Source organism: Bacillus rossius, chromosome 1, assembly GCF_032445375.1.
Source record: "Bacillus rossius redtenbacheri isolate Brsri chromosome 1, Brsri_v3, whole genome shotgun sequence".
Classification (NCBI taxonomy): Eukaryota; Metazoa; Arthropoda; class Insecta; order Phasmatodea; family Bacillidae; genus Bacillus; species Bacillus rossius.
Genome location: NC_086330.1, coordinates 104655129 through 104667477, shown reverse-complemented (window position 1 = coordinate 104667477; position 12349 = coordinate 104655129). Strand labels below are relative to the sequence as shown.

Genomic DNA, 12349 nt, shown 5'->3' with positions numbered 1-12349 from the left:
GCGAGTGTAATTTGGGTCCTTGTCAAAAACCGTTTCATTGCAGTCAGTGTCAGAAATCCTTTGGTAGAAGATATTACTTGGATAGACATTACAAGACCTGTACAATTAAGATGAATAAAGATAACGAAGACTGGGCTACAACATCGCGGAAGAGGAACGAAGGCGAAAAAGCTAATGCTAAAATTACTGATCTAGATGAAGATAATAATTTAAAATTTAAAACAAACGAAGGTAGTTGTAACCACATTAGAAATGAAAATATATTTACTCCAATATCTAGTCGTCTCCATGAAAATGAGAAAGATGGAGAACCATCTGAAGCTTACAAGGTCGAAGACTTTGATGAATCATCTGAAGCGTGCATGATTGAAGAATGTGGTGACACATCTGAGGCTGAGCTTGTGAACTCTTTGCTTAAGCAACATGAGAGTTCTAGCACAAGCGGGCTTGTGAACTCTTTGCTTAAGCAACATGAGAGTTCTAGCACAAGCGGGCTTGTGAACTCTTTGCTTAAGGCTAAGATCCTGAGTTTCTCGCGAGCTGGCAAAGACACGCGTAGTTATCTTTGTCCTCAACAGAGCGCACTAGTAGTACGGCTGAACGATGTAGCTACGCGCTGAAAACTGTTTGGGGGGGGGGGGGGGGGGGGGTGGAAAGAGGACGCTGTTCTCAGAATTCTTATCTCCCAGCGGGGTGTCATGTTTACGACAGGTCTGGAAGAGGGGGGTGGGGGAAGAGTGTACTCTGCCTCGGCGAGCATTTAGATTTCCAATCCCTTTGCCATTCTGTCCCTTTCCACCACACCCACTCAAGACTACTCGATCCTCAACAAAGCGCAAGGGAATAAATATTACTATTTTTGGTACATTTCAGTTAGAAACCTGTACGTAACCGAGTGCAACCCAAGGTAATTATAATAAATATTAATTTGGTGCACTACACATATACGATATACAAATTGTATGTTTTACTGCGGTGATTATGTGGCCAAAACTGTCAGATTTGGTCTCTTTTGCAAGAACGCTCGTTCACAGCTAACCACTACATTCAAATAAACTGGCCAGTAATGTAGTTTTCCTGCCCCTGTAAAAAAAATAATAATTTTTAACTGAGTACTACAAAGGTTTTGCGCTTCTACAAAATTATTTTTTTTTTCCACATTTTGTCACAGGTGTGTGCGTATGTGTATTATACAAACAGTTGAACGTTGACCATCTAATAGCATGACTTTATGTTGCAAAACGGTATTATTTGCTATATTGATATCTGATTAGAACTGTATTTTTCTGTGCAACTATATATATATATATATATATATATATATATATATATATATATATATATATATATATATACAGGCGAACTTTTTATACTATCGGATAATTTTTTGTAGCTGAATATCTGTCTTCAAAATATTGCAGGTTATTGCATTAATTTTAGTGTTTTAAATGTATTATGTTTTTATGTATGTATACATGAGGCTAGAGCTAGAAAAAAGTTTTTGTTTGCTTTTTTAGCTGACCTGTGGCTTTTGATTACACTTTTTTTTTATATGTGATGTTTAAAAACGTTATTAGTAAATGTCCTGGCATTCGTACTTCTTGTAAAAAATATAATCATATTTTCGAAAATTAAACTATCATTTAGTAATTTATTATTGCAATATAAATACTTGTGTATGCCAGTCGCGTCTGGCGAAATGAGGAGCTCCTTCACGCTATTCCTACTGGTGACGTCAAGCATCACTGGTAGTTCGTTTTTTATGTATGAACTGGATGTCAAAGAGGCTCGAAATAAACATCAGTTGTAACTAATAATAATAATAATAATTTAATTATGAAAGGGCCACATACTCGAAGAATCGCCTTCTCTACGCAATCAAACGTGTTTTAAAATATCTAAGGAGTAGGCTACACGTCATAGGTTGTATAAGAATATTTCGGAGGGAGCTAACCAAGGATATTTTATCGTGCATACAGATAAAGTGATATTTTAAGAGTAGTATTATCCCCCCCCCCCAACACCACCACCAAACTGATGGATTTATTGGCACATCCGTACATAAAAAAAAAAACACTGCTCCAGAATCTGCACCTGAATCGTCTTAGTGGGAAAAAGGTGTACATAAATTACGAGATCACTGAGGTTATAAGGAAGGTAATCAACCAGAGTAAGTGATTAGGAGCAAGGAATACTAATGCAATAAATATTCCATTGATATAATTTAATGATAATTTTTACTCACGTTTTAGAAGTTGATATTGCTGAATAGCAAATTTTTCATTTTAAAATATTGTAACAATGAAAAATTGCGAACCAATAAACATTTTTTGCTTAGTATATCATTTTATTATGTCTTAAGACAAATGGAAACTAGATATTATGAGTACGAAATATTTGTAAGTAATAAAAATTTACATAATAAAATACTTACATTCATACAAAATACAAATATTTTTCTTAGATATACAAGTATAACTACATTTCATTTCCGGCCAACGAACAAATAGTTTTGCTTTGGGCCCTGATAATAATACATAATTACATTTTCATTTTTCACCAAAAGTACATGAGGCACAAAAGTCAATAAATCTTAAACACACAATAAAAATATACCCAGATACAAACACCAATACAATAAAATAAGATACAATACAATACAATACTAATTTTAACTGAACATTTTTTGGATATATGCATAATTTTATTAAAATTAATCAGAAAGTAATGCAGTTACATGTTTGCAACCTTACGTACTTCACTTGCCTTTAACGAATCCGGATAAGTTCAATGTTTAGCCAGCCGAAAAGGATGTTTAGATTTTATTTTTAAACGCATGTGAAATTAGTCCTTTTTTTTTTAACACTTCATCGCTGTCACGTGAATTTACGGCAACATACATTATTATTGTACTTTTGTTTTGTAGTAACGATCTGTAGGCTAAATATGTACATGTGTTTGTTGAAACTTCGTTTTAAACATCCATATACATAAATTAATTTTGTCAATTTATTTATAGATACCAGTAAAATACAAAATAAATTATATTTATTTTACGTCCTCTTAAATTATTTAAATGATATATAAAATATGACCAAAAATATTTCAAATGAAGAAGTATTTTCAACTTCAAGTACGCGAGAATTACATAGACTCATTTACTTGCGTATTGCATAGCATACATACTTCACGTCCATTTCTGACAGTCTTGCAAAGTCACTTCCAAAGTATCTACAAGTATATTCTTCAGGCGAATTCGGACACGGCATTATAATCTTACATTATATCTAGAAGACGTGTTCTTACATTTGCTTGGAGTTTTAAATTATTTTTTTGAAATAATAAAGTCAATTTTAAAGTTTAACTCATTGCAGAAACACTTACGCAATATATTTGGTGGTTCTCTGTAAGTGTATTTTGTGTTTTATTATAGTTTGATAATGAAGTTAATATCAATTTATTGCCTTTTTTCTGATATGTGTATACATTAGATGTATATGAATATAAAAATTTATGTAACAGGATGAATCTTAAATGGTTTGAACAGTTATCTATAATGACTGAGTAGGTTTTTTCATTAAAAGCCTTTCTTTTTTACTGTTTAAGTTGGATTTCTTTATAACTCAAAAAAATTATCACGTAACTAAAAAAATGAATAAAAGAGCAAACTTCTGTTCGTATGTAGGTGTTAATTTTGCTACCGTTTAAATCATGAAAATAATGTAATACAATTTGTTCTCTAGATAATTAGATTTAGAAGTAAGGCTACATATTTTAGTCATTACCATGGTACGACTTCCGGAAAAGTTTTACATTTATATATTTTTTTTACAGAAGGTACCGGAGCTTGCAGGTTGCGCAGAAAGGAATTGTATTGTTTGTGAGAGTTCTCTGTTCGCAGTAACACCTATGATATATGTTTGATGTTCTGTTTACAACTCATCGTTAAAACTAAATTTTACATACTGATTATTATCCTTTTATTTAAATTCTAAGTTATTTACAGTGTTTAAAATATGCTTTCTTGCGTTTCGTTTTGTTTGTATGATATTTGAGTCACCCGCAAAGATAATGAGATAGATATTTTATACTGCTTCTTTCGCAGTTTTTTTTAATTTTAGTCTTGACAATGGGGAAGCAATTATACAGGCTGTGCTAAATAGATAAATTATGCTTTATGTCATTGAGATCAAACTCTTCTATTTTTGTGCATTTTATAGTATTCCTAGTTTAGTTAATTTATCCAACAATATATTTATACAATCAAGGCCTTAGATGCTTTATAAAAAAAACTCAACTGATTCATAATCAGTTGCCGTGTATAGATTTATTTTGTAGATAATAAGCAGTATGGGTTTTAGTGCTTAGAGTTGATGTAAAACCATGTATTAAATTTGAAAGTATTTTGTACTTTTCATACTTAAAATTATCATACAATGTTCAAATATTTTTCGATATAATTAAGGACACCTGTATTTCGTGAATACATCTCGTGTCAGGCTATTTCACACATAACTGTAGCTTTTTTTTCTTAGAGGTTTGGCGAATTGCGGGCGTGCAGCAGTACGGTAACTACGTCCTCATTGGCCCCGTCAAGTGCGGGAAAACAGCCTTCACCGACCACAGCCAATAATTACAAGAAAAATCTACAGTGTTTTGTTAAATACCTTGACACGAAATGTATTAGCGAAATACAGGTGTCCCTAAATATAAGACGTAATTGCTCTCGGACGATAATTTTCTTTACTGGTATTATCACCTTTCTTATGCAGGAGAATAGTTTTTGTAGTCTTGTGATTCCCATTCTGAAATAATTCCAATAATGGAATATGTGTTTATTATAATAAATGGAGAAGTGTATATAATATTAGCAAATGGCTCATTAAAAATATGAAAAGAAATAATCATAAATTACAAATCATTCTACTGCACATAAATCACAGATTTTAAAAAGCAAAAATTACTATAACATTCAAAATATTACAGAGCGTGCAATGTAGAAAACACGGACGCATGTTGTTGTCTAAATGCAATAAATAAAATACAAGTCTGCGGCTTTAAAAACAAAAGAAATAAAATGTTTCATAAATATTCAACGCTTGTAAGGGTACAACTATTACACTGATATGACATAGTTTTTCTAGTAAGTACATCATACAAATTCCTAACCAGGCACACACAAATATATAATTTGTGTTACACTTCAATAAATTTGGCCATGATTTAAACCTAATAAATAAAGAATGCAAACAAGCTAAACTCTACAGAGTATCGTCGAATAAAATCTGGGCCAAAAGTAAATCAATACTTTAGTGCTCAATACAATTCGAAGGAAATGGAAGATATTTTGTAGTATTATAAATGATAATACAAGGATTGCTGATTTGGTTTTGTATTAATTTTGAGCGTAAAACCACCCCGAAAATATTGAATAAATTTTTCAGTTAAGCTGCATATAAACTGAACTGGTTTGCTAGCTGTCTTGCTATCGTAAACATGACTGTGAGTCTGATTGGCCATGTTGGTGATATGCACGATTTTCAAGGCTGTCTCCCGATATTATATATGTGTTTTATTTTTATACAAAATGAAGCACGAATATGTTATATATTTCTTGTATGAGATACTAGTTGCAAAGACGTTACAGTTTGATTTTATGGGTAGTGAATCAGTGGTATAAAATAACTTCATTTATTTTTTCCCGATAACATCTTTTTGACATTAGTATAATATAATCACTCGCCAACCAGAGAACCTTATTTTTTGTAGTCATGAAAAAAAATGTTTGTATTCAATATCAGCTAATAACTTACTATTGCTTATGTCATCAAATACATTTACAGTACTGTTCAATTTGTACAAGCATGAGAAGTAAACAATAATTAGAATTTTTTTATCAGATATAAAGCATCACTGTATCAAATTAAAAAAAAGAGTTCTCGTCAGCCACACAATTTCTGTCTCTCAAAATTCACACATCTGAAATTTTGCGTTTCTTTGAACGACTTTCTTGTGCCTGTATAATATATTCTGGCTCACGAATCGGTTGTCCCCTGGGACGACATGGATCAGCAAGCTCTGGCAACAAGCAGTTGTTAAAAAATCGCAACAATTTTGACTCCATTTTGTCAAGCCAGAAACAATCATCTCTCACAATTCTTTCTATTGAAATGCCTTTCGTTGTCCAAACGACAAAATCACACCACTTTCTTCGTGTGATGTGTAATTGCCCTTGCACTTGATAGTAGTAATTGTGAGAGCGATTCAAGCAAAGCTCGCCGTCGACAACTCTGCAAAAGAACGTTTTCAGCTGCATTGCTGCATCTAAAGGGTTAAGTTCCCTTGCAGAGTATGGACATTTCACCTCCACCAAACCATCTTCATCAACTAAACCATCAGGAGAAGCTGCAAGAAAGCAATGCTGAAGGTCAACGAAGAGACCACATTGTTTAACAGTATGGCCTGTTTGTTCTTCGTATAAAGCGACAGCTATGCGCTCGTTTGCTAGACCATGTATTGTGGCAGCATTCTCCAATACACGACTGTACACAATCGCTTCCACTGTCACTTTACACGAAGTATTTTCCCTCATTTTACAGACACGTCCGAAAAAGGAAGCAGTGACTCGTTTTCTCCGCTCCTTCATCCACAACTGACTGCTTCCTTGATCTCGTGTCTGCACCTCCAGATCATTCCTTTCTTGCACTGTAAGCTCTATGCTTCTCATCACAGACTCAGTCAGAATTTCTAGTTCAAGACCAGAAGCTGGAGGCTGAGTTGCATGAGGACCATAGCTCTTATCACCCTGTGGTTTAAATGATTCCGATTTCCGTGGTACATGCGGATTCATATCCAACCTTCGCCTACAGTTCGCCTGCTGTTTCTGTCTTTTTGCCATTAATCGCTTCACAGTCACTCCAGGGCTGTGACCTGTGATCGCCTTCATAGTTTGTCCATGCCATTTGTAGCGAAGTTGGAAAGACAAACCAGCAGCAGTAGCCCTACGGCTGTAAGACCCCTGCTGTGAACGGTTTATCTGCTTACCGCCAGCCATCCTTGCAACTAATGACATGTACATTTCTGCTTGGTTGGTTGTGAGATCCATTACAAGTGCTTGTGACTTTGCTCTCACTCGGTCAAAAGCTTGTTTGATTCCCACAATCAATTCACGAGGCAATGCGTCATAACTGCAGGGATTTGCTGTTTTACCAGCTCTCTCACACACATCTAAATTGCATAACTTATGGTCTCCAAACACATGGTTGGGCACATTTAGAAGTGTTGATTGAAGTAGCATAGCATCACCCCCACAGTTGCTGATACAACCTCTTGCACAGCGACAGAGGGCTTTGATTTTCGACTGGCTGAGATGCCGCATATGGATGCCCTTGGCTATGGCATAAAGATTCTTTTTGAGATTCTTCACGACATGGTTAGCACATTCAATCTTTTCAACATCTCTTCCGTACGAAACATTTGCAACTATGGCTGCATGCACACTTGAATCCCCATCACCAACAAACTTCTTAAATTGAAGTTTGTACTTGGCTTCACAGAACCGGAAACCTTCCACTATAATGTCTGCCTCCATTGCAGTGGAAGAATCAGTCCAGTTCCGGAAACACAGGTGAGGCGTGGGTTCCTTTTCCATCCGTTCGCTCCGAATGCATGCGGTACAATATTTGTTTCTCACACCAAGGAATAACAATTTCTTAGTGTAGAAGCCAATTATTATAGCACATCCAGACTTAGCAGAATACCTATGACCATAGGATCTTTGGCTCCAACCTCCATCCAAAATTCCTATGGTCCAAGCATATTCCTCATTTCCAACCATACAGATGCGTCCATCATCTTTCGCCATAGAGAACTCTTCCAGTGCAGCATCTTCCATTTCCTTCTGCAACATTGCCTTCCAGTGCTCTCCGATTCTGTTCTCGTGATAAGAAAAGCAACCCGGGCTCATAGGATGCATATCAATTAGTGACAATAGTTCATACAATGGTCCGTAGCCTAGACCAACCGAAATTGCGCCCCAAACAATCTTATCGTTGATATCTAAGTTGGTATCGATTTTGCATTTTCTTTTTCTTCCCACTGGAAGGCATTCCACAGGCTCAGATTTGAACTGCTGCTCTTGATTGCAGTGAGTGCACTTAAATTTAAAATTTGTCAGCAGACCGTACCTGTTGACACTTTCCAGAAAATATGTTCCTGAAGATGAAATGGGACACCTGTAAAACCAACATAATAATAATTTCTGGTAACATCTCCCAAAAACATTTGTTACCCGTTTGGCTTTCACACAATAAACAAGACAATTTTTTACTAGCATCGGCAATTTAGCTATAACTACTGCTATACATTGGTACTCAAGCTGTTAGGTTGTGATTTTATTAATTTCATACAACTGCTCTAACAGCATAATATTGCATACATCCAAACTACTGTCGTTAAAATCGAACATAAATAGCTTGCAGTGAATCCTGAAAGATCTGCCCGACTCTTTGTGATAAAAGATTATTCTATATTTACGTAAATGTACGTTGAAGTGCACTGAGGTAAGGTGGTCAAGTTATCAGTACGGGTGTTACCTCGTTTCACCATACACAATAATCTTAGCAGCTCCTGAGCTCTGTCGAGTGACATGTGAACAGAATAAAATGAAAGAGATAAACTTACATGCCAGTAGGTTCGCTAATTTTTGAATATGAACAGAAGCTTCTTTATCTTTGTACTTATCAATATAATAACATGCACACCACTACAGTTTTCCCAAACTGTTGATGTGCATGTCACAATTAAATAAAAAAATAATTGTGACATGGCTCGAACAGATATACATTTTACATGCTTAAAAATTATGCTATTTTAATGTAAGTCTGAAATGTTGTTCAAGAAAAGGATACAATTTTCATTTGCATTTCACTGTGCTGCAAGAAGCCATATGGCCATGGCCACATTTATTCGCGCATTTGCCCTCTTACACATCATGGTATAGTAAAACACTATTTCGATCGTCATCGTCTTCACCTCCAAAAAATTAATAATAAAAAATTAATAAAAAATAAATTGGATATTTACGTTGAGGTATTAAAATGTTACTTACTCGTAGAACAGATAGGTACTATCGCCATATCGGCAGACACGTTGGCACGTCCAACTGTCGTAAGCCAAGCGTGCAAATGTTATGATGCTATCTTCTTATAAGTAACAAGAATATGCACAATTAGAATATTACGTTTTTAAATTATTAAAAAATATATTTATCTTGTTCCTTTTACTATGTTTCTTAAAAAATTTCTGCAACAACGTTCTTCCGAAAGAAGGTATACACCGATTTTAAAGGTGCGTGCCTACTTTTTAATTTTATTTTTTTAGTAATTAGAAAATAAAAATTGGTACTTTTCCCACTTTCATCATTGAGGCTGCGACCCAAATTTAAAGTTTCCAGCCCTTTTGACAGTGGGTTGGAATTTGTATAGGCCATTGTGTGAGCGAGTGAATTACTTTTTGCATATTCGAGCAATTCTAAATTTAGGCCCTAAGTTTAATTATAACAATTTCACGTCAGCCAGAAAGCTCAAAGGCTGGTAAAACAATAGAATTTTATTTCATATAATTCTGTATCAATTTCATCTAAGTATTACACACCCATTTAAACACAATTTCTATACATAATAATTTTACTTCAGCAAGGTCTTCGGTTTCTTGTAACAAATAAAATTACCTAAAAAAATAACTGGACATACTTAAACAAAGTTTTTAAATTGTAACATTTGCCAAAGAATTTAAATAAATCTAACTGCAAATGTAAGAACACAGTATAAAGGTCTTTAAAATTGTATTTTGGAAAATTACCTCAATGTTTATTTGCTAAAACTCCTCATTTCACTTGTTGTGTGTGCGCGCACGTGGAACTTATGTTTCTATGATCATTTATAGTTGCAAATAATGTAGCGGAAGTTAAATTGAAAAATATATAATTCTTTCTGGCCAATATTTGTTTACAAACAAAATTTTACAGACCCCAAAAGCAAAAAAAAAAAAAAAAGAATCGCCACTGCCTTGTAATTGTGTTTCTAACGAACTTGTATAACTAACGAAAATGTGTAACTGCTAGGGGTTAGTGATACAATAAATGCTTGGGTAGTGAAAAATCCATTGTTGAACGACAGCATCGAGAGATTGGCCCTTATTTTTGTATCGTTATATACATAACTAAATAATTACGGGAGGAAGTGGCCGTAGGCGGCTGGTCCGCTCGGCGCGCAGGGGGGTTCCTTTGCGCGGCTGCCAAAGGTATGAAATTAAAAGAAAAACATAATATTGTTCGTACTGCAATTCAACTTTGCATTGCTTAGTGTAAAACTATACGATAAAAATGGAACCCTGTAATTTTTTAGCATAGTAATTATTTTTTTTTGTTTGTTGGGGCAAAAGTCCATCTTTCCCCGACGAAAATATTACATGGTGTGCAATTTTTTTTCCACTATAGTGTTTAACCTCTTATCGAATAAAGGCTTACTACGTTTGTAAGTAGCTCCACCACAGTTCACTCGATATATGCGTTAGCTGTGATTACATTGGCTATTTATCTCTCCTCGTCAATATGGCTCAAATATATTTTCCTTTTATTTTCAACATTTATTAATTTAAATCGGTATTGTTACATATCTATCCTATTTACTTACTAACTAATGAAGTCAATAAGTTTGTAGAAGAATTTTCAACCTTCCAGCCGGTTAAACGTTCAGAAGGCGGTAAACAGTAGTGGAAAAAAATCTAAATAACTCAATTTTACATAAAACAATTTTTACCTGTGTCTCTCCAGAAGACGGCATTGCACCATGAAGTGACGAACGTCAACCATCATTCGACCCTCTAACATACTGAGTCCCGGATCTGTCTGTGGCAATGGAGGCTCGTAAACCACTATCAGCGGAGGAAGGTCATCATTCCTAGAAGAGTTATTCCCTTTTAAGAAACATAGCCCATACAATAATTTTTATTCATATGAGTATTATCACATGAATTCTAAATTTACCTGTCATATCACAAACAAGATATGTAAGTGTAAAGCTTACCCTTGATAGTCATCGGACAGAGTATGTGTACTGTCATCAGTGTTGCGTGATGTACACGCCGCCACTGAAGACGCCATGGTGGTTACATCTGGCACTGTGGGGACCGAACTTTCACCGCCTGGGCTCTCTGGCAAGGTTGGTGTTGCAGGACCATCACCAGCAGGCAGAGGGTTCTGTGTCAACCCCAGCTTCTTCTTTTTTCTCGCTAATGTTGCAAGCCTAAGTGAAATAATATAATTCATTAGAGTAGTTAAAGAATTTTAATTTGCCTTTGCTTTAATATTCATTAAGTTTGCTAGTTTAAGATTTATTAAAAATTTATTTAAAGGAAACTATTTAATTAAAAATAGCCTGTCCCCCCCCCCTTCTTTTTTTTGTGATTCATCTGCTGTTTGCCTAGATTTAGTCCATTAATCATTAATCATTAATCTCTCTGTTGTCTATTTTCATCTGTAATATTTTTTAAAATATTTCTGAGTTAAGTGGTTTTTGTTTGTTGATTTTACTCTCGAATTGTTTAAGGTTTTTTCTGGGTGCACTTATAGCAATTTTTGCGGAAATTTTGATTTATTTACTACACATTATAGCATAAGTTTCGACCAATAGGTGGCACGGTAAAATGTCTAACATGTTTTTTATGTGATTAATTACGCATTTGTATTTAAAAATGCTTAAACTGTCTTTGGAATTTTGAATTCTATTCTGAACCACCTTTAGCATGTAACTGAATTTTACGTAACTATAAAATATGTTGTCAATAACTTAATATGTTGCTCAGAATTCATATAGTATTACATTTGGCAAATTTTAAACCTGTAGATGCTCTTTAATAGTACTTAATTTTTTTTCATTATTTTTGCAAACAGTAGTTGTACCTTCGGAAATAAAAAGTAAATATAACAAAACTAAACTTGAAAAATATTTATCTACTGTATTAATCTTTATGCTACAAAACGAAATTTCGTTTGTGTGTGGGTACATTTTCACATTTGTAGTGTTACGTAACTGTTTACATACACGGATATCATCGTGATTATGGTTAAATATTTTTTTTATAAAATTAGTCAAGATTTAATTTAATAATGGGCCATTTCAGCGAAAAACTTGTAATGAAATGTTGGTATTCTGTAAGACAATGAGTTGAAGGATTGCTGGAATCAGAAGAAAAAAACAGTATGTGACGAAATTGTTTGTTTGTTTTTTTCGAAAAAGGAAGTATCTAAAATAAACTTAATCTCATAACGTGCCAGAGACGATTAAAT

At 34.3% G+C, this 12349-nt stretch overlaps 2 protein-coding genes across 4 annotated transcripts in view; both read right to left on the bottom strand.

The window, feature by feature from the left end:
* LOC134541327 (probable G-protein coupled receptor B0563.6) overlaps positions 1-12349 on the bottom strand; it is a 336950-nt gene that overhangs the window by 120996 nt on the left and 203605 nt on the right. The window lies entirely within an intron of this gene.
* Positions 4230-11504, bottom strand: LOC134541201 (uncharacterized). Its single transcript, XM_063384451.1, has 3 exons — positions 11088-11504; positions 10821-10961; positions 4230-8234 (listed from the first exon to the last, which is right to left on the bottom strand). Exons 1-3 carry the CDS (start codon positions 11327-11329, stop codon positions 5972-5974), a joined length of 2646 nt encoding a protein of 881 aa, XP_063240521.1. The 5' UTR covers positions 11330-11504; the 3' UTR covers positions 4230-5971.

What these genes read in the sequence shown, in the direction of transcription:
- LOC134541201 (XM_063384451.1), bottom strand. Translation starts at nt 11,329, where the DNA reads ATGAATTATATTATTTCACTTAGGCTTGCAACATTAGCGAGAAAAAAG. An exon ending in CTGTCCGATGACTATCAAGG is followed by an intron (nt 10,962 to 11,087) that starts GTAAGCTTTACA and finishes TAACTCTTCTAG; the next exon opens with GAATGATGACCTTCCTCCGC. An exon ending in CGTCTTCTGGAGAGACACAG is followed by an intron (nt 8,235 to 10,820) that starts GTAAAAATTGTT and finishes TTGGTTTTACAG; the next exon opens with GTGTCCCATTTCATCTTCAG.